General features: G+C 42.3%; 1 protein-coding gene across 7 annotated transcripts in view; it reads left to right on the forward strand.

The window, feature by feature from the left end:
- The window catches only part of LOC148640985 (nectin 1b-like), a 192,166-nt gene that overhangs the window by 87,318 nt on the left and 79,734 nt on the right, over positions 1-25,114 (forward strand). Inside the window, exon 6 of one of the 7 annotated variants that reach the window (XM_088619477.1) lies at positions 8,927-22,617. The exons of the other annotated variants lie outside the window; for them this stretch is intronic. Within the exon in view, the coding sequence (XP_088475603.1) occupies positions 8,927-9,432 (506 nt within the window). The 3' untranslated portion in view covers positions 9,433-22,617. Of the gene's footprint in view, positions 1-8,926; positions 22,618-25,114 lie in introns of those variants that run through there. 7 annotated transcript variants of the gene reach the window in all.

Raw genomic sequence — 25,114 nt, forward strand, 5'->3', positions numbered from 1 at the left:
TGAATTTGACAAAGAAAACGGGAACAGGAGGCACTTCTCTTCGCAAAATGGTTGTGGGATTCAGAGACGAAGTCACCTAGCCATGTTGTTGAAGCCAACACCCGCACTTCTTTCAAGAAATGTCTGGATTACATTCTTAGATCTATTAGGTATTCACGGGCCTAATTTAAAGTGCTGGATTGGCCAATTGGCCGCCTTTTCATTGGTAAGCATCCCTTACATGTTTATGCTTGCAAGAAAGAAGAAGTAATCAGACAGCCTATAAACATTCCTTGATCCAGTTTTTTATCCCCTAATTGCAGCTAATTGGGTCCCCAGACTGCAGTACAGACAAACAAGCTGACTTGGCTTGTGCACTTGTAATACATAGCTCCCGCTGACAAATCCCCTGTTGTTCCGCTCTCAAAGAGAGGGATGGCTGGGGTTGTGAGTATGTTCCGGCGTTACTGCTGGGACCTGTCTCCACCGCCTCCACTTCCATTTCGCTTTTGCGCTGGACCATTTTATTTACGCATTCGCCACTCTTGAATAAGATTCTCTTTGCCTCCTGTCCTTCAGCGTACCAGCAGCAATGATGTTATACGGGCTGTCTTTCATCAATCTTCAACACAATGATAGGTAGAGGATCCAGCTGAAAAAAAAATGAAAACATCCAATAAAGAGAGGAAATATCAACCAGGGAGGAGGAATGGAAGGGTGTGAAATTGGGCTTTATTGGAGAATAGCAGGAGCAGCTGGAAATAGGAAATGACAGGGAGAGTGAGCAAAAGACAGAATCTGAAGGGGGACAATAAGATGTGGAGAGACAGGGAATACTAGTGACCATCAACACTTTCCTGTCCTGTATTGCCTTAGGTTGTGAAATCATGGAAATTTAATGCTGCCATAAAGAATAAGTCTTCATTGGCAGTGGAAGCTTTATATTAGTAGCCCAGAGTCAACATTTTAAGAGCGAGTGGTTTTATTCTGTATGATGGGAATTGATTTACTGTAAAAGCCCAGAAAATGGTGAGACTGCTTCCCCACTCCTCAGCCGCGCAGTGCTGCACTCACTTCATTAACAGCTGAATCCGACATGACAGGGCTGCATTAGAGAGGCGCTCTGCTGGGAGAGGACTCTGGGACTGCAGAGCCTTGCGGAGAAGGGGCACAGCGGCGACCCCCGAGCCCGCAAGTGCTGACTAGGTGTGCTGGGCGGAAACACACACCTTCTCACTCATCCCCAACTCTCACGGCTTCTCCCACTCCCTGCATGGGGTTAAATGGCTGGGGCTGTCCGACAGGGCCAAAGTGTCATGCTGAGAGGGGCGTGCCCTGCCTTGGGCCGTCTGGCTGAGGCCAAGTGTTCGGTGACACGAGCCGCTTCACCCCGATGTGAAGCAGAGGGCGACTAAAACAAATAAGGACACCCTTTCTTTAAAGACTGTAATTCAAGACGGCCTCAACTAAGCATGGACAAAGGCCTCGGAGATAGCTGCATCTGATGATCTTGAGCCTCTTGGTCACATCGTAATCGGCAAAGAAAAGCACAACATTACAACTGAGAGGGTTTAAGCTGGAATCTGTGGAATTTCCTTGGTTGTCAGAGCATGATTGAGATCTCTGTGGTGGCTATCCCTCTTGCTTCAAATGAGCAAACTGATATTATGCTTTGAACCATTTCAATTTTGGAGTGGTTCAGATATGCATTTTGCGCGGTAGCGTTTCAGAAAAATCCAGCTGCCCAAATGACACCCAGATGCTTGACAGAAAATTACCTAATTTGAATAAGGTTAATAAGGTTTGTGATTATTAACAAAACTAATTTCAATGTAAGACCGGTTTTATAATATTCCTCCAAGAAGTCCAAGAGTTTTGCAAAGTTAAAAGTGGGCTTTCATTCAGGGATTTATGACTTTTACTCAGCCAACACTGACCCCAAAAACAAGAGCCATCAGAGATCTTGCCTTTGCCGATACGGTTAAGTCAATGGGAATACAGCTTTTGTGATAGTTTAGGGTAGTTAACCCCTGTGCCCTTGCTTGTACAATGTGCTCGCCCTAAAGTCACCCTTTAATTCAATTGGTGAAGCAATATCTCCCTTCTGCTCCTGGGCTACTGATGCAGAATGCCTGTTGCTCCTCACCCAGGTGAGATCTGCTCCTCAGCAGTGGGTGAAGTGGGTTCCTTACTATGTGAACAGTGCTTTTGGATGAGAACACAAAAAATATTAGTTTTATATGTAAAGTTAAAAAAAGAAATAAAAGAAGGTTTCGAGGTAAAATGTTCAACACTAAAAAATCGCCACCTTAATAATAGTACGAATAAAACCTGACAGGGAATATTTACAGGCTGTAATTTCTTCTGCCAGACTTTATAGAGTTATCAGAGCTGCTGGATTGAATTATAACCTCTCACAACGCTGCTTGACATCTATTAATCTCAATAGAAATGTTTGGCTGTTTGTACTCAAGGTTACCTCGCTATCTGCATATTCCCAGAGGTTGGTTAATAAAAGCGTGCTATTGTTGCCCAGGATTGTATCAGGCTGCTGTCCCACTGTATTTTAGGTGCATTTTATCTGGTTCCTAGCAGGTGTTGAAATGAGCTAATGCCTGCATTCGAATGACTCCCCTGCCTCCTGTGCTGTTGTTTAGATTGGGTATATCTGTAACATTCCCTGTGCTATCTGTTTATGTAGTAAAGGAATAGCACATACAGTATCTGACACTTCATCTGTACCGTGAGTGCGCATCTGCACGCGTGTGTGACTTGCTCTCCCATGCAGCACTAAGTCAACACTTGCAATTGCAATTAGAGTGATCATTAATAAGATAACAAATGACTTGGCTCCCTTTTTTCTTGCACATTCACAGCTCGTGGAGTTTGTATGAAACTATTTGTGATTTCCATGCTGATTTTGCAGACTCCTGTGGCTTTGTCCCATATGAGTGGGCGCCGATCTGATAACGAAATGTAAAAGGAAGATGTGATGGCCTGGTGTTAAAAGTTGAAGCCCCGTAAACCTCCCTTTTGAAAGCTTTCAGAGGCAGATTGAGGGCTGTTAAAGTTAGCACCTATTGGTGCTGCAAAGCTATCAATAAAGTAATAACAGAGTTCCCTGTAATAAACCTGAGTTCCCTGTAACATGTCAGGCTTATCTGGAACATCCTGGTCTGTCAAAACCAGGGTGGCTTGAGGTTAGAAATCTTTTGTTTGTCTTCTTTTTTCTCTATTTTTTTTAGAATCCAACAAAACAGTACCAGGCCACAATGTCTTGAAACCACAGTTGTGCTGCAGTAGCTCAACCACTGAACCATGTGTGAAAATATTTCTGTCAGCTGAAGGGCTCTGCTTAGTTAAGAGCCTGGAATTACCATGTTAATAACCACGAAACTTATTAAGCCTTAGAAAACTTTCAAAGCTTTCGAAAATAGAAAAATATTTTCTTTTATATATCACTCCGAGAAAGGCTTTAATTCTTACTTGGGAACACACCATGCTAGTTGATGAGATTGAGGGTGAAGGGTACGAGAAAGGATTAAAGGCCTTTGCTCAAACTGCCTGATGTTTTGGACATGGTACAGAGATCAGTCCCCAGCCAGAGGTCACCTCCCCCTGCTCTCTCTTTCAACTCTTTAATGATACTCCACCAAACTCATAATCCCATTAACATCCTGAGACCTGAGAGAAGAGCCTGCAGAGCAGAGTCTAGGAAGGCACAGTAAAAATGTGAATGTATATATATATTATTTATTGCTCTAGGAATAAATCAGAGAATACACCAGAGAGTGTATCCAGCCACCCCTAGTGGGTATTTCTGCTGCAGCATGTTATGGAATCAGTTTGGCTGAGGGTTCACAGGTGTCCGTGGAGATATGGGACAGCCCAGGGAGGTACTGAGACTGTGTGGCGGTGGAGCGTGCACTGAGGTACCAGGAACAAAGACAGGGAGGCAGGGTGGCCTCGTGTTTTCAAAGAGATAAAAAGAAGGTTTCGAAAGGTGAGTGAGGCAGCGTGAGGCTTTGGCTTTGAACTGGGGGGAGCAAGGCTGAGGAGTGCCTTCATGAAGTGCCTTTGAGCAGGGGAAAGAGGAGCTGGAGGATGCATTGAGGTGTGGTGTGCGAACACCAAGGAGCCTGCCCAGTGGCCTGACCTTCAGGAAACAAGCAATTCAATCACATTGAGCTGCTCACGGTTATGGGAAGTGGTCTCACGCACCTTACTCATTAATGAGGATTCATTGATAATTAAACAAACGTCATTAGCTGTGTTCTCCATTCTGGTAACCATTAACAGACACGCCTGAAAAGAAGGTTTTGACTAAAAGCGGACGATGCCAGAACTTTCTAACTTTCCTTGTTCCTTTGTTTCATTCAAATATCCAATTGTAACAGAAGCCTTTAAAGTTAATGGATTCAGTGATTAAGGTTTTTTTTAGGACTCCCGGTGTATTACACTTCGAATTCTCCATTCTGCCTGTGCCTGCATTAAAACAGTGCCTGCACCCGATCTCTCCAGTTTCTAAGGCCACTTTTGCCCTTTTCTGTTTTTGCCGCATTTTAAGTTCCACTTTTTTGTGTTTTTAAGATGTGATGGATGACAGTGAAACCCATCTGTCCTGTGGTTGAAACGCTAAACCAACAACAGGCAATTGTTGATACTTTGTTCCCACACTAGTTGATGTGAATTGCTTTGGACAACAGCATATCCATAATTACTTTTTTGTTTTTTAATATCTGTCTAAATCTATCTGAGCTACATGAGCAGATTATTTCAGTTCTGGTCCAACCTAATGCAGTTTGCAGTCTCACTAGTGGTTACGATGGTGGATGTTCAAATCACACAGAAAATTCAACGAATATTTCAGAATTGTACAGCACATGATGTAGTCATAAGGTTCTTTCTGTGTTTGTAGCAGTATTTCTCTGCAGAAACAAGGCAAATGCAGGCCAGCAATGTTAAAAAAAAAGTTTAAAAAAAGCAGTCAGGTTTTTCAAGAAGCTGTTTACTGCTGCTTAATGAGATGCAAATCAAGAGTGTTAATCTCGGCTGAGGAATTGCTTTGAATCGTCCATTCCTTGGCTGAAGAGGGCTTTTCACTGCTAGTTGCATAAACAAGTCAGTATTTTTCATCTGTAGAGCCAGAGTTAAAAAGAACGATCATGCTGTGACAACCATAGAGAGGTTTCCTCCCTTCTTTAGCATTAGTGCCACATTCCCCTTGAATCTTTGCTGTTATCATTGTTGCTGCTCTTAAGCATTTCAAAAGCAACACGCCGTCATGCAGAACAGAGTTCGACCCTCTAATGATGCCATTTGTGACCAATTGCGCTCCTCATTTTGAGACATCAAGTTCTCTTTTCGGGGTTATTTTTATTCATTTTCTTTCAGTGGACACTAAAAGCTGCATGCCTCCGAGTCGAGCGAAGTGCGGGCCTTGATTTGAAAAGGCACTTTTAGGAATTCAACCCTCCTTTCCTTCTGTTCTCAGCAGTCGAACTCTCTTTTCTTTCCAGCCCCAGAAACAACTAAAGAGAGGGCACAGTCTGTGGCCATTAGGATATGAACCTGTTGCCAAAGTGACGTCCCCCCCCATCCAACAGCCACCCCCACATCAGGTCCTGCTGAAACAATGGTGCTTCAGTAGGAAATAAAGCGCCGAGAGAGGAGCAGTCAAGAATAAGGACCATTACCGTAGAGACCAGAACGTGTGGTAGCGGGAAAGTGATTGAGAGTGGGGAAAAAAGCCCTGGGACTGAATCAACACTGTTACTGGCTGTTAAAGAGTGTAAAAGCATATCACCCTGCAACTCACAGCTGGCAGCCCACTGAAGCTCAGCAGGTGTGAGCCTGGCCAGTACCTGGATGGGAGACCTCCTGGGAAAGCTAAGGTTGCTACTGGAAGAGGTGTAAGTGGGGCCAGCAGGGGGCGCTCACCCGGTGGTCCGTGTGGGTTCTAACGCTCCAGTATAGTGATGGGTACTTCATGAGATGTAAAACCAAGGTCCTGACTCTCTGTAGTCATTAAAAATCTCATGGGTGTTTCTCAAAAAGAATAGGGAGAGGAGCAGGTAATAGGGGTGTTACCCGGGTGTCCTGGTCAAATTTCCCATTGGCCCTTACCAATCATGGCCTCCTAATAATCTCCATCTATGAACTGGCTCCATCACTCCTCCCCACTGAGAGCTGATGTGTGGTGAGCGTTCTGGCGCACTATGGCTGCCGTCGCATCATCCAGGTGGGGCTGCACACTGGTGGTGGAGGGGATCCCCATTACCTGTAGTGCTTTGAGTGGAGTGTCCAGAAAAGAGCTATTTATGTGTAACCAATTATTATTAAAAGGCAGCCAGAATGTACCACACCAGAAGTATTATTTCAAGGTTATTTATAGTGTCATATACCACTGGAGGGAGCTCTCTCTTGATGTGCTGTGATTAGCTGTTAGGGCAAACAGGATCACAGACGGTCTTTTTTGAGGGTTAATTCTTTTTTGTGGCAGCACAGAGCTGCACGCCAGTTACAAAAGGAACAAGTTTGTCACCCAAGGAGCAGCATCATCCCTTAACACCAACCCCTTACACTTGATATAAGCTGTGTTTGCAGCTGCCACAAGGGCCGGTGTCGCTCACCCTAAACAAACTAAAACTGAGAGAAGAGAAATGTTCTGTTTTTTCTGGATGAAACTTGAAAGTGTCAATTCTTCTGAGCAAATGTACGCCCTCCTTTATTTCTGGTAGAAAAATACAGGAGCAGCACAAAAGAAAACTCATCATTGCAGCTTTAACTTTTGACATTGACAGAATGTTCCAAAAATGAAGAGAAATGGATTACTCTAATCTATTCCCGGTTCTCTTTTTATTATTGTGTAGATTCTGTTCGTGGTTTTCTTCAATGCCAACAAATCTTTTTTTTTTGCTAAAAGTAGCTGATTTTGAAAATATTTTCCAAAACAAAACTTGATGGCAGGCTTAAGATGTCAAACTTCAGTGAAGTTTCCCCCCTTTTGCAAGAATAAAAACTCTACTTTTCTTTTCTCGTTCACTGTACTCTTCAAGAAAAGTCCAAGGGCACAGAATTCTGGCAATGTTTGTTTTCCTTTTAGCAAAGCTGATTTTGTCAGAGTGGGAGAAACAACATTGAAATGATGTTAAAAAATGAACACACCGTGCATCTTAAAAACCCGTTGAGTGGACTCAACAGCAACAGAACGATTCAGGTAAAGAGATTGTGAAACACAGGGAAAGTAAGCTGCCCAAGGTTATCTTTTTATGCTGCCTTCCCGCTGTACCAATCATAAAGGGAAATAATTATAAAAATAAGAACATTCAAGGTCAGGAGTCGTGTGACATTTCTGGCCTTTAACTTATCTGTGAGTGTGACCAGTGCATCTTGGCAACACATTGCTTAAAATCTTACATCTTAGCAGTTCATCTCTTAATTCATTTGAAAGCTAAGTCCTTAATGTGTTATACTGTACATATAATATTTGGCAGAGTATTGTACCTCCTGTAATTCATAATGCTTTGGAAAAGTTAGTGCACTACATTCAGTAACAAACCTAAATATTATGCCTGTCGACTTTCCCAGGTTCTAGTTTTAAATTGAAGTGTTTTTTAATTAGGTTTAGCTGCATCTGTGTTACCTGTACTGTGCATCAGACAAATGGCAGTGATGTTATAGTGGGAGTAATCCAGATTTCAAAAACTGTATATTTCTGTGAGGATGTTTCTTTATGTGCCTGTGTGCTAAAATTATCTTATCTAAGCCTAGTAAATAATTGTATTCATGAGTTACAATTGCACAACAGATTAAAAGAATTTATACTTTTTTTTTAGTTGCTGAAAAGGAAGGAACAAGCACAGGGTAATGATAAGCTTGATCATTCTGGGGTAAAATACCTGTTTGGATGTGTGAATACTGTATGGACTCAATATATAATTTAGTTAGAAGCACTAATTAGTTATAATTAGAATTTACTTATCTTCAATTATAATTTAGTTTGAGGAATACTTTGTTGTTCAAAGCTCAATGTTGTTAAACATTTCAAAACGAATCCTATCTAAAGCTGGATGATACGAGAACAACCGCAGTTATAACACTGTGAATTCTCAGGCACATGCTTATTTTGAAAACCAGTTTCTTGCTGCTAAAGATGAACCTCATGACAAATGAATTCATCTTGCTTGGAAAAAAAAACTCCACTTATGCTAAATGTTGTGAGTCCCATGAATAAAAGGAGACCCAGTTTTTCCGCAAACTTTATAAAGTGTCTGTTTGGAAGGCAAGATCATCAAAACATTTGTCGATTTCATTAGGTTTCCCTCCAGCGCCGAGATAAGAGAACAATTTGTCGCCACTGCTGTTGCAGCAAAGCTGTGTCCCAGAAATAGCATCCTGAATGCTTGGAGGTTAATGCATGCTAATGCAAAGTTAATACAAAGTAATAAAAGCTTAAAATATTTAATACATCGAACAGAGACCCGGGTACGCGTCTCTTTATGAGAAAGCAGAGGAAGAAGAACGCTTCCGTTTCTCATTTCTGCTCAGCTGGTGTCTGAGAGCTGGTGGGAGGAGAAGGAACAGCAGATTCGATTTTTCTAGCTTTCCAGAGGGAATCCTGGCCGATCTTCCTGGAAAGCCGCTGCCTTGACCTCTTGTCGACTTTGTAGGCTTTCTTTTCAGACGAGCTCCAGTGCGACTCAAGGCCGAGAGAGTTGTAGCTCGAGCGGCCGGTGACTCGAGGCTGCTCTAGGACAGAACACGCAGGCGAGCTGTGCTGAGCGACGTGGTTCCAGGGGGTTCCTTCCTCTTACTGCCTTCCCTTTTGCTTTCCCTTCCCTGTCTCCCTTCCCTCATCTTTCCAAAAAAAAAACAAGCGCAAAAACACCTCCTCACACCGGGGCACTGACACACTGTCCCCTTCCATCTGTCTTTTCCTACCCAGAATTCCCTAACATCCCGCAACCCGGGGACCGTGTGAGCCCACCGGAGGAGCACAGTTCGGGGGCCGCCATCGGGGGCGCTGTGGGGGGAGTCGTCCTGCTGGGGGTGGCCGCCGCGCTGCTCTTCGTCTTCCTGCGCCGCCGCCCGCGCACCTTCAAAGGCGACTACAGCACCAAGAAGCACGTGTTTGGAAACGGCTACAGCAAAGCCGGGGGGCTGCCCCCTCACCCACCCTTGCCCAAGAACCTGCAGTACCCCGAGGACTCGGACGACGAGAAGAAACCGGCGCCCGTCGGGGGGCCCGGCGGCTTCGAGGGCAGCGATCGGGATTTCGACCCCGACGCGGAGGACCTGAAGAGGCCGTATTTCACGGTCGATGAAGGCGAGAGCCGCGAGTACGACGAACGGACTCTGGCTTTCCAGTACGACCCCGAACCCGAGATCGCCGATGACATGGTCTCCCAAACTGACGGCTCTGTCATTTCAAAGAAAGAGTGGTATGTGTAGCGGCATGCACCCCAGACGTCGCCCCCTCCCTCCCTACTCACCCCCCTCTACACCTCCCCGTCCCCCACCCCTCTGTCATTCGCCACCCCTCCTTCAGATCCATTCCTTGAGCTCCAGCCCGACAGCACCCCCATCAGAACCCATTGAATCAAGCTCACGACGAGAAAGTTCAAACACCGAGATCCGAGAACTTGCAACATCAGCTTGACAACACCTCATCACGTTAGGCTAAGATGCTATTAAAAATCATTCTGCTTAGAAAAACAAGAAAAAGGACTGACGCCAACCGTCATTGACTTTTTTTAGGCCGGAAGGCTGGTTGCTTGTTAATAACTGTATTTTATGTGTGATTTTTTTATATATTCATTTTTTTTTCTTGTTACAGTTTATGTATGAACTACGTAAAAACAGGAAACACGAAAATGAACGTACTCGATATTTTAAGGGTTGTTTTTTTTGCTTTTGAAGGGGGGTGTGTCTTGTGAAAGTTCTACACTGGATATATGATTTTTTATTGTTGTTTTATTGTTATCATTTTTTTAATGTAAATGTATTTGTTTGGGGGATGAGGGTCAATAGTAACATGACATTTCAGAAGCTGCATAAAAGTTATTTTATCGTACGTTTTGAGGGTTGGGAAGATTAAAAAAGAACTGGTCAGAATTTCTGTATTGCAAAGTGAGTCCGGTGGCTGCTGACTTGCTTACTAACAGTGTTGATTTGCTCTTATAAAGATCAGCATTGCATCATTTCTGCAGACATAGTCTTCTACAGCAGCCTCCTGCTCCTTCCCCTCTCCCTAAACAGTGATTGACATGCAGAATCTTCATCTGAGAATGTATTACATTGCTGTCTAGAGCATATGGGGGTCAGGCTTTTAGAAAACCAAGACTCTTTAATCTTAAGAACTCAATTTCCAAAGATATATGAAATGCATCTTTCAAGCTCTGAGTTCCTTCGACCTGGTTTAGCATCACTCTTCATCAGTGTTGTAAAAAGCATTTGCGTTGTGGACCTGTACAGTATCTTGTATTATCCTGCTTTGTATCAGTGGAATTTCATATTTAGCACTATAGTGAGGGAGAGGGATATAATATTTTATTAATCTTAACAGGGATGGGGGGGCAACCACATTGGCAAATCCTAAGACGAGGAAGGAGAGAGAAACTGAAGCTGCGAGCCAATATCTGTGAAACTGATTTGAATGGTGTCTTAATTGAACAGGGGTTTGTACTGTTCCGTTGCTCCGTTATCAGTGACATGAAAATGACAGTATTTTTCGATATTGTTTCAGCAATGATGGACAGTGATCTTCGAAACGGTTTCTTTCCGCAGAGCTTTGTACTTGCAAGAGGGAAAAGCGAATGACGGAAGGAAGGCGTTCGTTGTTTTTTGGCTTCTTCGGCTTTATAGCAGGAGTGGTCCAGGGGTAAAAACACATTGCTGGAAATGAAGGGACAGTTTCATTAAGACAATGCAAAGCTACTGTATAATTCTTGGATGTGTTTATTTCAAGAAGTCTGGCTTTTTGAGGGTGTGGAAAGAAAGAAAAGACACCTTACACGTGTAAATTATGTATCTGAATGGTGTCCGTTTAATAAAAATCCCACAAGAGAAAGCACAAAACCTGAGACCCCATTCTGTTCCTGAGAATCGTGTAGTCCAGGGTCAGATGTGAATACGTGTCATCAGTCACTGTGGAGCCTTTCTGGAGGATGATGAAGACAGAAAAAAGGCAGAACTCTTTTGGTGGCTAGGCTATCCCACGCAAAAAATATTTCATAAACGAACTGATGATGCCTGAATTATGTGGGGGAGCAGGGAAGATATCGTATTTTTTCTTTTTCCTGGCTTGCCCGCTGCAGTGGCTCGGAGAAGAAAGGGACAGGGCTGCCCTGTGGCTGTGTCCGTGGCAGGAGAAAGGACTGGCAGCTCTCCTGGGCCTGTGATGGCGGCTTTCCGCAGTGCCTTGCTCCACTCCCAGAGGACCTGAAGACAGGCAGCGGAGTTTCTCATTAAAAACGAACAAGAAGTGCAACAGGAAATCAAATGAGCAGAGAGAGAGAAAACAAAAACCTTAATGAAAGGCTGGTGAAATCTGCCTGACTGGAAAAAAAACAGCTTTTATCAGCTTTTTTTTTTAAAGAGCGGAGTGGTTGGTCTCCATTCGTGGCGCAGGCTGAACGGGGAGAGCACTTGTCAGTATTTGAGAGGGAGCTGGATTCTGCGTTGTGGGGTGTGCAGGCGCTGCTTGTGAAAGAGATAAGATTCAGTGACAAAGACTGGTGCTATCAGTCTAAGGCCTGGCAAGATTTCCCATCACAGCTGCCACTGCAAGGAGCAGAGCCACACTGCTCAAAACCATGATTCCACACACCGGAGTTAGTGCTATCAGCTTAAAAGAAAATAAGAACATGGAGAGTTCTGTGTTTTTGTATTTCTGTTGACCCTCTGTTGGTGAATACTGTACAGGAAAAATATATGCACGATCATTTCTTATAGAGAAAAGTCAGCTGTTGTCTCCAAATATCTATAGAAATAACTTTTTCTGTACATTGCATATTCTATACAAATATATGTGTACAAGTTACAGTTTCTGCATTAACTTCTAATCATGTACGATGTTAACAATAGAAACCCTTCATTTTTATAGGGCAACTAACTGATACACATTCACTGACAGAACAAGCAGGAGCTAAGCAGAGTTGGCAAAATAGGCACCTACAGTACATAGAATACATGTTCATTGCAAATTGTTATTATGACCGCTATCTGATGTTTCAGAGTTTTCAAAATTGCCCACGTTAAGGATGGGCTAGAAAGAAGTCTACTGTATATAGAATGTCTCATCCCGAGTGTCAGCCAATAGGAACTATGATGGTGAACATGAATGCATTCAATTTACTTACCATAGAGGTCGTGGCAACAATGTTTTAAAATCAAGACCATTGCAGCACCTTCAATGGAACAGAGGCTCTAACATTTTTTTAATTTCGAACTTAAATCCAAGATTTTGTTACCACTTGTCTAAATTCTCACGTGAAGGAACTGGCCTAACAACTGGTGCTGTGGCTGGTTATGTTATACCACAGACACGAAGCGAAACTGAAGTGAAGAACAGTGATTGAATCTGACTGGCAATTTAGCCTTGGAGGTGTAGCTCTAGAACAGTTTGTGGCTGATGTTCAGGGTTTTTCAGTTTCAACCCAGAAGCCCAGAAGTCTATCACAGGGCTAGTGAGAACTCAAATGGCCACATCATGTGAGCAGATTGAGCTCTGCAGTCCAGACTGTGAGCTTGAGCCAGGGTCACATTGCAAACCAATTCCCCCAAGCAGCAGTGCTCAGTCAGTTTAGTGCCCTCTAGTGTAGGCATGGGATTAGCCAGCCAGTGCTCTCTCATATCTCAGAACAACAGATTTTCTGAGCACCTACAGTACATGTTTCGTGCTCATGTAAGCAAGAGATGTGCCTCCTCACCAACAAGTCTCCAGGAGACATGTCAGCTCTTCCCCTGTTCTTCCTGTCCAGTCCAGGAGTCGTTTGCCATGAACAGTAACACAAAGAAACAATTAGCAGGTCCAAATTGGGCAGGTATGACCCGCAAAGTACCGAACATCGTGGAAAACAAGTGTGAGGTGGAAAGTTCCCTTGACAGCTCTGGATCTTGAATAAGCTGGAGTGGCTGTAGGAATGCCTGGGAAAGCAATACTGTACTTTCCTTTAGTTTTCTAAGTCCCTTTTTAAATATACAACAATGAACACAGTCATTTTCAGAGCTCCCCCCCACCCAGAGAACAATTTGCTCATGATTTTCAGACAGCCATTTCAAAAGCTGCAAAATGGAAATCTATCTTATATAATGGTCTTCATTTTTCCTGTGGGCAAACTGCTCACTTCATAATAAGCAAATTAGATGGGCAATTTGCCCACAGTTTCCCCACTTTACAGGGAAAATTGGGCTCAGCGAAGATATGGAAGGCAAAGTCAGATTTAATCAAACTCTCATTATGTCAAAAGGACCCAGAAGGGTGATTTTTAGAGAATATTTTCAGTTATAAATTGAAATGCTTTGTCTCTGTAGACCAAAGTCAGAAAGTTTACTCTTTAAGAAAAGTATGGCAAACGTTTGTGTTTTCAGTGGTAAGCAAAGCAGTGCCATCACTTCAGCGGGACATCGTTGCTTCGTGTGTAACGATAAGAGTGAAGAGAGTACAGTGCCTTGAAAAAGTATTCACTCCTACCATTTTGTTAAGTTCCAAATTAGCTATTCACATTTTCAAAGTGAATATTTTGGACTTTTTATTTCCGGAAACTTTTCACGGTACCCATGGTGAGACAGGGGAGATAGAGCCCATCTTGGCCAGGAGCAGGTGCAAGGCAGGGTACACTGTGAAAGGACACCAGTCCATCCCAGGGCGCACACACACAATTAACCAATTAACCAGTTAACCAATAAACCCTGCAGTCTGTCTTTGAAACTGTGGGAGGAAACTGGAGCACCCAGAGGAAGCCCACATGAAAACTGAGAGAACATGCAAACTCCACACAGACAGCACCCCTGGGCCCCAACACTGCAAGGCAGCAATGCTACTGTGATTATTGCTATTGCTAACTAACTGGATCCAGCAACTGTCTTAGTTAAATCCTTATTCTATTTTTTATATAAACATTTTTTATAGATTCGTTATCTCATTCATTGTTGCAGCCATAGGCTTTCTGGTTTAGTTTTTTAAAAATTATTTTCTGCTCTATAGGTGTGTGGGCTGCCGTTGTGAGTGGAAAAGAGAGGGAGGGGGTCAGGGGGTGGGGGTGGGTTCCTTTGTTCTGCATTTTGTTAACCGTGATTTTGAGTTTGTTGAGCATTGTTTACAAAAATAAATAAAAATATATGTATATAAAAACCTGAAAGCTCAAACTGGACACATTTATGTAAATATGTGTATGTGCATTTGTTCATATTAATTCAATATAAAAGTGCAGAGAACCATCCAGAAATAAAATATGTCGATTATGTCCTGTAAGTATTCACACCCCTGAGTCAGTACTTGCTGGAAGCACCTTTGACAGCAGTTGCACCTCGGAGTCCTTTTAGATAAGCCTCTGTGAACTGTAAACACTGAGGTGGGCCAGACTTCCCCAGGCTCTGCCGAGTCGGGTGGAGATTGTTAATGGACAGCAATTTTCAAGTCCTGCCGCGGATTTTCTGTCTGATTTTAGTCAGGGCCTTGACTGAGCCACTCTGGCCTTGTGCTTCCGATCGCTGTTCCGTGGAAAGGTTGGTTTCTGTCCCAGGTTTAGGTCTTCAGAAGACTGAAGCGAGTTTTCCTCTGGGATTTGCCAGTACTTTGCTCCGTCGAGTTGCCCCTCAACATTGGCAAGCTTCATAGTCCCTGCTGACGAGAAGCAGCCCCTTCATCATGCTGCCACCACTGTGCTCGAGAGCAGGAAGCTGCTGTCTGGGTGATGAGCTGTGTTGCTTTCACACCAGATGGTAACCAAAAAGTTCCAATTTTCTCATGTCTGACAATGCATTTTGCTGCATGTTTGCAGTATCGCTTAACTGCTTTGCTGCAAACTCCATGCAGGATCTGAGGGGTTTATTTTGTTACTCTGCCATACAGGCCAGTTTTGTGGAGTAACAGGGGTTTCATTTTCTCTCGTCTCAACCCACTGAGCTCTCAAAGTGACTGTCACCTTGTAGCCCCCCTGGCCTTCCTCCATGCCTGGCTGCTCAGTTAAGAGGGATAACTCGATCTAGGCCTCCTCCTTCTGAATTTGGTGGACGTCCATTCAGCGTCTTTGAATATTTCTTTCCGTTCCCTGATCTGAACTCGACTAACTTTATCCCTGAATTATTTTGAAAGCTTCCTAGTCACCAGGGTTTAGTCTTTGTTTGACAGAGGGAACGTACAGAAACCGTTGCATTTATTCTGAAACTTTGTGATTCATTATTAGTTGAGGCCATTCAACTAATTGTCGCTTCTGTCACTTTGTGCAATCTGTGCTAACGCAGGTCTGCCATGGGAAAACTGCTGCATACGTACTGTCTGCATCAACATATTTTAGTTTTTGAGTTTTCTTTTTCTGTTGGTATTTAACTTCTTTCACCCATAAAGGTTTTCAGTTTGAGCATTCTAGCTTGGATTAAAAATATTTACCTTAAAAACAGGACCACTTTGGAAAGCGGTGAATACTTTTTGCAACGGACTGTATGTTACCAGTTCAAAACCCCCTAAAAATCTATGTACTGTGACTGTGTACAAAAAGTTCATCTTGTAAGTTTTACTTCTGTTTTGTTTTTGAATAGCGGATTTGTCTTTTAAAATTCCTAACCACTATTCCGTAGCATCTGGCTTCATTAACTGCATTACCAAGTTCTGGCTTCAGAGCTTAACGTTCCAGTGTAAATAATGTATATGCTGAATAAAGTACCTGAGATATCCCTTTTTGTCTAGATTTACTGTGGCTGTATAGACTACCTGAATGCTGATAAATAATCAGAAACGCCAATGGGCTTTTAGATCATTCCCCTCTCCTGTGTGTAGAGTGTAGAGTATATCTGTTCTATATCTGAGTAGATATGGGCAATTCCTTTTATGAAATTGTATATAAAAATATATACGCAGGACACAGAAAGTAATATTTAGGTAAATCTCTGAATGTATAGGTGATGTGGGATGCCACATACTCAGTAATTCAGTATTGTAAATAGTGCCCAAAGATGGGAAAACAATTTATTGTTTTGTTTTTTTTTATTTCAACTCATTAAAGGTTTTCTTAAACCACCAACGTATTTTTGATGCCATTTACTGGATACTAAACTGATTTTGAGTGTCTGTGCTGACCTAGGTGCTAGGTAGTGTGTTCCTTCACACATAAGGAACTTTCTGATAACTAGTACTCTTGCTGTTAATAAACTGTTGTGGAGAAGCAACATAATGTCTGTCTCTAATATGAAAGCAACACAATTGAGTAAAATTAATTTCTAGTATTTATGGAAAAAGCTGGTTGCAGGTATTTTTAATTAATTAATTAAATGTTTTTAAGAAGATGGGAGTGTCTGAATTGATACCTAGAATTTATTAAACCAAAGTGTTTTTTTAACCTTTTGATGGATGAATATTAGTAGTTCTTATGTATACAGTTGAATGATTCCTCTCTTTAAGGGGTCTGGTTAAAATAAATGATACATTAAAGGTCTTGCAGCTTCTAGAATGCAATGAGCACAGTCAAACTAAAACTATTATTTAATTGGTCTTGCTGTATGTGCCGTTGGAATTGGAAATGGTTGAAAAATCAGTATTTTCTTCAAACAGAGGATGCAGTCCCATTTATCCTTCACTATCAGCCAGGATGGTCCAGTCCTCATCCCAGAGAGTTCTGATCAACAGGCTTTATATAGGTAACCATGAAATTATCAAGTTCTAAATACCTAGGACAGCTTAACTGCGATCAATTGAGCAGGTTATGTGTTACATTAAGTAATTTAGAGATCATTTGGAACAAAAATCAGTATAGCCTTCAAGCCTTCAAGGCTCTGAGTTCCTTTAATTAAACAAATTACTTGTGTAATTGATCAGTAACTTTCAAGTGTTCCTAATTTAAAAAAATAATAAACAGGTGATTTAGGTTGACTAAGTGAATTGAGACCCCTTAGGGACACTCCAAGGGTTGGAGAGCTTGCTGTAGGCCTATACCTGGTGAGATGGGTTAGTGTATTTTATTTTATTCTCTGCACTGTCCTTAAAAAGTTGGTAACAGTGATGTTTAATCCTATCTTAGTTGACCTGTGAAAGAATACAAAAGACAGGAATGATTGATATGTGCTGCATGAAACCAAGTTATTTCTTTCAGTTTCTCAGCAGCCTGGTGACAGAGTTATCAAAACAGATAGCACGATATCTTGTGGAAGAGGCCAAAACAGTTGAAATTTTTTTTTTTGACACAGCAAGATACAAATTGTGGCCTTGTGCATGGACATCTGTAACACTTTCATTACAACACAGACCAGAGCTCCAGAACAGCTGTTTCTATCAATCAAAGAAGGAGCACTTTGTTCTTGTATTTCCCTTTGTTCGGTCTTGAGCAAATGAAATGATAAAGGTTTGGGATTCAGAGGAAATGCTTTTCATAGGGGAGAACCTGAGTGTTTCATATTGTAAATAATTTGTTTCAAAGTATGGTGAGATATGCTCCACTGTAGGAGCGAGCAGTCTTTTTTATTCTATGAATGGTTACTGTAGTTGTTATTGGAAGGTTTGTGGAAGTGGTGTTTGTAGTCTTCTCTTAGGAAGACAAAGTCAGGCCTTTTGCTGTCATTTGGATTTATTTAATAAAGCTTCAATTTTCAGCTATAGTACATAATAGATCTGTCGTGTCAATTAAGACACGATATACCCAGTAGTTACTATGTTTTATACTACTGTACGTACTATTTTGAGTGCACATAAATAACAGTTTCATATTGGGTTGTGAGAAATGAACTAAACCATGTGCAAATGTATTCTCCTTTTTAGTTTAATTAACATGAAACTTTAACATGGGATGGAGGCTGTGATGGGAGGTTCCAGTAGCACAGACTTTAATTTTTGTAAATCAGATTCTCATCAACACTCAAGAAAAATGAAAAAGTGTTATTGTTGAATTTTGTAAACCGTTTTATAAATCTTATTCCCTGCATATAAAATAACCATTTATATGAAGGGGATGAGATTTACAAAAGGGTTTACCAGAGGGATTCCCAGAGGCATTGTAATCTACACTCACAAACCTCTGAAACGTTTTGCACAGGAAGTGTCTTCTGTCTTGTTATTGTACCTTGTTTTCAATGTCAAGCCAAAACTGTGCAAAGAGAGACATAGTCCAAGGACTTGGAGGCGATGTTGACTGAGTCACATTATATCATAATTTGAAAGAGTTTGTACAGTTTGTTCCTCAGAGAACAGACGTTCGACGTGCATACTGTATCTTGAAATGTTCAGCATTTGTACATTATGCTGTTTATTCTCACATAATATGAAATGCCTATGTATTCGTGTTAGATCCTTCATGTCAGAAAATAGTTATTAAATAACTGATTTTTTTTTTCTGTTGGTTCCTATGGCTAAAAAGAGTACAGTATATACACCATAAAAGACTTTCTCACTTTTTTCACTTTGAATTGACATTTTCAATCTGGACCTTGTTGAGTGAACAGCAAACTTTTTGAAAGGGAATATTAGAAGACATGTTGTTTTTTTTTCATTTTACATTGCTGTTTTTTTTTCTGAAATCCAGTACAGTTCCTACATTTATAGCGAAAGCAGTTTCTTTGAAAGACAAGATAAACGGAGCAGCCAAAGCACGCCAATGAAATAGGCAGATGTTGTCTAACGGTGCGGAAAACAAATTTGCTCTCGGCAGTTTTTTTTTTAAGCTTACAAAATGATCGTTGGTGAGAAACACGTCTGACAAATGCGGTTTGTAAACAGAAGTTCGGGAGGAGGTCAGATTAAGCGCTTTGAGAAGCCACCTTTAAAGGCACTATATAAAATAAAGTTTATTATTATTATTATTATTATTATTATTATTATTTTAATAATAAAGCGCCCACCGCGCGTCTTTCTTCCCACTCGCTGTTTGCTCTTGAGAGATAGACCCTGCCCTCCACATCTTCCTCTCTGATGTTTCGCCCTGTCGTTCCTGACAGTCCCTGCTCCATTCGGCGCCAGTGCTGGGCTCCGACCCATGTTCTTGCTCCCACCGGCTCCTGCCCAGCTGGGCCCAGTGATCCGACCCTCATTCAGGGGGAGTCCCCTCTCGCCCCACCTTCGAGACGCCGTTTGCTTTTCCCTGCTCTGCCGACTCACCTGCCTGGAGCTCCAGAGCTCCCTGCGGTCTTTTCCTTCTCAGCCATCCTCTCCTTCATCCGCCCCATTTCCTGCCCTGCTGCAAAGAAACGCTCAGCTGCTGATGATACAATCCTTGACTTAACGAGTACAGAGACTTGAGAGCAAACTCCCGTTGCTAATGACATCCTGGAGCAGCGGAACTGGAGAGGTGATTACTCTCTCCAGGGCGCGGCAGCAGCGTCATATCGGGTTCACAACGGTGTCCTGCCTGGGATGTGAACCTGCAAACCCTCCACTCCTCTGGCCCTAGCCTATCTCTTCCCCTGCCCCACTCCTCACTTCCTGCTGGCCCTGCAGGAGACCCCCCCCCCCCCGCAGACGACGCCCCCTCACCATGTTGGTGCCAGAGAGCTGCATCAGCCTGCTCTGCCTCGACCCTGGGCTCAGCCAGCCGGGTTTCTCCACCACCTAAATTATGCTCATCTCTATAAACTTTGTTGTCTTGTCATCTCAGTGAGAATTTGACCAAACTACTGTCCCTCCCCTGCACTAAGCTTAGTTTTGAGGGTGAAGCAGAATGTTTTGCCCCTTTTGGAACATTTTCCGTGCTCATCACGCATAGAAATGGAGTGTTTGGAAGGTGTTGGAGCTAGAGGGTATATACACCTCTTTACAAAACAGTACATTAAAGAGACTAGACTCATACCGTATATTAAATGTATATAAAATGGGATCTTCAGCTGGTCACTTCATGTTGCAATCGCTGAAATGCAGACAAGGTTCTGCCTTATTTCAACCAAAGAGAGATAAAGAGACAACAGGTATAAAAGCCAGTAAAAAAAGGGTCTCAAGGTGAAAGGTTAGAACATACAATGTGCAATCAGCGCTTAAAGGACAACAAAGTCATCATCAAACTATGCACAACTGATAAATGTGCTTTGCATCTGCATTTTAAGACAGCCTTGAGTGCGTTTGTACTGTTAACAGAGATAATATTACAGCAGCAGGAGAGGCCAACTGTTCAATCGGATTTCATGCAACTTCTCAGAAACTGGGCAAACACGATCCGAGCCATTCAGGTTTAATTCTTATCGCTTCACATTCGGCCCACCTCGGGTTTTATCTGCAAGAACAAATGAGCCATGAAACTTTTGTTCTTTCTGTTTTGACACAATGGATCTTAAAAAACAAATTGTTTATCTCAAGAATTTTCTTCCCATTTAGCAACAGTTTTGGAAGTTTTTTTTTTACTTCTTTGATATTTAGTGCTCTGAAACAAAACTCTCCAGTCATCAAAGAAGTCCGCAAAAGCAGGCTTTTTTTTTTGCATTAACAAATCTCACTGAAAACGAAAAGCCTGTTTGAGACCATGTTTAAATCCTCAAATAAATATGTGGGTTTGGAGCCAGCTTTTTATATTCCTTTGTGCTTTTTACAAGTTTTTATTCACTCAGGCATTTCTTCCAGTCTCTTTTATGTACCCATAATAATAGACAGCAGAACTGCCCGAGAAAAATATCAACAAGTAATTTTTTAAGACACACAAATATCATATCAGGTTCACAACTGTTACTGCTTTAATTTAATTTTGTCCAGGGCACAAAAGCACAATGGGATTTTAAGCATCTATCGTACAAAAGTATAGTTTTTTTGTGTATATGGAGGGATTTGGGTAGAAGGCTATTGAGCAACAAACGGATATTATCCTGAAGGTCAGAGCTATTGAATCTTAAAAACTCTTGTGAAGTGCATTTGACATTTTGGTGTCAAACAGAGATGGAAAACTGAGTGAACCTTTTAGATAATCTTCCACATGTGAAATTATCGTTGTGTTTTCACACTCGTGGTTTTGTCCTACTTGTGCTATAATTCTCACAAACGATCACTCTGTGCTTGACTTCTCTGGGCCACAGAGAACCTGCTAGTGAGCGAGCTGTTAGAAACATGCTGCATCGTGGTCAAGTGTAGTAAAGCACTCTGAACGTAAGAAAAGCATCGCCAAAATACCATGATCAATTCACTTTGGCAAAAATGAATTGCAGAAGTGTTTTATCTCTACTGTTACCAGCTTATGGTCAGCGCTGAGCAGTGGTTAGGGCTCTGAACTTGCAACCGGAAGGTTGTGTGTCTACAGTGGACACGGCATGTGTACCCTTGGGCAAGATACTGTAGCGCTTCCAGTCTGCCCACCTATCCAAGTCAGTACCAGCAGTCTGGGGGAGGACATAACTTTGTGATGGACTAGCATGCCATTCACATATACTCAACCTGCTTAACACTTCAGAAAACGAGATCAGCATCAGAATCATGGGCTTGAATATAGACTAGCATCCATTCTGAAACCAACCAGAATGAAAACAAAGGAAATTCAACTTTTGCCATTTTTTAAAGTCTCAGGTACTGACATTTCCCCCACCCAAAGATGTTCTTTAAGTTGTTTTTAAGTTGACATTTCTCTTTGATCCCTTTCGTATTTTTATCTGGTTTTTGTCCCCATGCAACAAAACAAAGTTCTCCACAGTTGCTGTCTCTTAAGACTCACATCTGGATGTGAAGGGAGTGCTTGACTGCAACTATTTGTTTGGCTGCTATTGAAAATTGTTCTCTTTATAGATTTTTTTTTTCCATTTGATTAGAGGCATAGTAGAAACCCATTTGAAAAATCCATCAAAAACAGAAGAAGATGGTCAAGGCTTGTGCAATTTTCCATATGGGTCTCAGACACAAAAGACTCACTACCGAGTATTGTTGCTTTTTTAAGCACCAGAGTGGCGTGTGATTATAGAGGGTTAGCAGTGTGTCATTATGAAGCCTAATTAAGGATATGCTGTACCAGCTCCAGTGATAAAGAGTGCCATAAGGCAACAGTGAAATGGAAAATGAGGTTGTTGCCAATAACTTTCGCCTGTTAGATTAACAGATTAGCTGTGCAAAATAAATTTTAGTAGCACACGCTTGCCTTTCTGAAGAAATGATGATAACATTGAAAATCGGTGTAATAATTGTGATTTTTTTTTAATGTGCCTGTGTGTATATACAGTATACATGTACTGTATGTATACGCATATAAATGCATTTTGTAACCTGTACTGTATTTTTGTTTAATTATTGTTTTTATATCTTATGATTTATTATGTTTTATTTCATTTTCAGTGTAAGTTGTTTCTTATTAAGATGTCCGATTGACTACATTTGTACTCATCCCCCCGTTTGTGTTTTTTTTTCCTCTGTGCTTGGTACGATGGGAAAAGAACCCGCTGTTACTGTAAAAAAACTAAATTACAATTGTGGTGAAGTCTGTGAAGACTAATGTGTATTAAATGCTCATTTTTTAAATAAATGCAAGAAATGGACTGCGCGGGCTGTTGGTCTCCTTTTGTCTGGGTCGTTCATCATACTACAACAAGAAGAGAAATACACACGAACATTCACGCAGGAACACAGGAAAAAGCAGCCGTTCATTTTCCGCCCCTTGTGTGTGTTTTCCCCCTTGTGGCTTTCGCATCTCTGGGCATTTCTTGCCACTTTTTTTTTTTTTGTTCTCTGAAGCTTTTGAATGGGCAATTTGTTAACTTGGCTCAGTGCTTGAATCGTCACAGGGGAGAACGAGGACCTTGCTTCCCTCTGAATCTCGTCTGTGGGGCCGAGCTCCATTGCGCCCTGAAGCAGAATCTGTGAAATGACTCTCATTGACAACTCTGAGAGCTCCCAGCGACGCAGGTACGCGGGACGGCGGTGAGTCACCTGTGCTCCACTGCTCCAGCGCATACAGCGCGTGAGCGAATGTGCATCACTGCCTCAGGAATCCTGCTCACAGCTGGCTATTGACAGGGCTGAGGGCCGAGGTACAGGGTCAAATCTGCTGCTGCAGACAAAAACATACGGGCAATAAAAATCTTTGTTTATCAGATTATTTTTTCCTTGTCTGAGTTTACCAGCTCTGTGCTTTTTTCTAACTCATTGTTCAGTAGGGTTGTGAGAGGCATTACTATTTCAACCTAATAGTAAAGCAACGGGAAAAAATAAGAATATGGTATGATTTCAGAAAAGTAAAATGATCCAGCGCTTTCTGAAATACATTTTGATTACAGCCTGCTGTGTTCCTCTAAAGGTGTATCTGTCTCCACATGTGTGTTTCCATCTCATGGACCAAAGGCGCCATTCTTGGTGCAGGTTGATGGGCCTCCCAGACGTGTCCAACAGTGAATGCTCATGTGTGTGTGCCCTGTACTAGACTGGCATCCCTTCCAGAGCGCAATCCCACCTTGTGGCCAGAGCCCAGAGCCTGGTTCACCATGACTCTCTCCATAAGGGATAGGGATGAGCCAAAACGCTCTTATTAAATGGAAAATCCAGAGATGAGGATGATAAAGGTTAAAAAGTGCTGACAGTCTGTGCACAAACCCACAGCCCAGCACTTAACCAGCCCTGGGGAAAAGAGTGTGGGCTAGGAGGGCACACTGTACTTCAGCAGTTTCCCCTCTTGCTCAGCAAGAGCTCCCTCCACGTTTGCTGCAGTGTGCTAAACATTTGGGGTGAATGGCAAGATAGTGTGAGAAAGCATCACTTGACGCATGCAAAGGTAACGCTGCCCATCTTGACATGACACAACTCTGCCAGCTTTGCTGGGTCAGGCCTCAGTCCAGAACCCAACCCAGGGCCCACTTGCCCAGTGTTTAAAATACCTAACAAACCAAATAAAAGTCCAGGCTGTCAAGAGTATGCATTGATTCTTTGTGAAATAAGGATGGTGCTTAGCAGCATGCATGCAAAACAGGAGTCAAGTGTAATATAGAAAGCTGCAGCTGCAGGGTGTACTGCAGCTGTTAACTTCTTGGTCCCATGACTCCAAAACCCTGAAGTGGGCAGGAATATTCACTGCATGTCCAATCCATCCTGTCGCCTTGCAGGTCAGGACAGCACAGCTGCCACATTGGAGAATGGCCATCACGCTCCAAGTGTAATAAAGAGGGCTACTTGATCTGATTCAATTTAATTCCCCTTCAGAAAGTAATTGGGAGCAGTATGAACCTTTCAAAGGTGTTACATGACATCATTGGACCATGTCACTGCCCTGTAGCTAGACGAGACAGGGAGAGAGGCAGGTCAACTGGGACAGCAATGAACTCACTCTGAGCTATTTAACACTGATTCTGCTCTAATCTAAGAGCTGCGCCGTGTGCTTCCCCTTCTGCTGATTTCCCAAGAGAGACAGCTCCCATATCAGAGTCAACACTGTAGTGATTTGGTTTTGCTCAACAACTGCCGTCTTCCAACATGCTTACATATACTGTATAAAAGAGTTTTGTTTAATTCCTGTCTAGTCCTGTCTAATTATGTTTTATTGGGTCATTACACCTCAGACCACCCCTTCATGTTATAAGCACAGAATTTCTTAGTCATTTAATCTGAGACCCTGTCTTATTGGCACAGCTAGGCTAGACCTAATTGCTGACAGAGATATTATTCCACAGCTCTCAAGATTAGGCATTTTACTGTTTTGCATTTTCCATTTGTACCCAACTGATGTGCAATGGCCAATAGTTTCTTTAGATTCTGGTCCGTAGCACTGACTTCTGTTCTTCACAGAGAGGATGAGGAAGGGCAGAATTGTTCATCAAGCTGTACGTGCTTTGGCACTGCATTATACCTGGCAGGCGAGTTGAGGCCTCTGGGAGGAAGGTACAGTACATCACAGTCTGACTTAGGAAGCCTGAGAAATCCCAGAAGCCACTAGTTTACCCACTGTTGACAGACCTCTGGTGAGGTAATAATAATAATAATTAATAATTGCTTACTCTTATATAGCACTTTTCTGGACACACCACTCAAAGCGCTTTACAGGTAATG

This window comes from Lepisosteus platostomus, chromosome 25 (genome assembly GCF_059453375.1).
Source record: "Lepisosteus platostomus isolate fLepPlt1 chromosome 25, fLepPlt1.hap1, whole genome shotgun sequence".
Taxonomy (NCBI): Eukaryota; Metazoa; Chordata; class Actinopteri; order Semionotiformes; family Lepisosteidae; genus Lepisosteus; species Lepisosteus platostomus.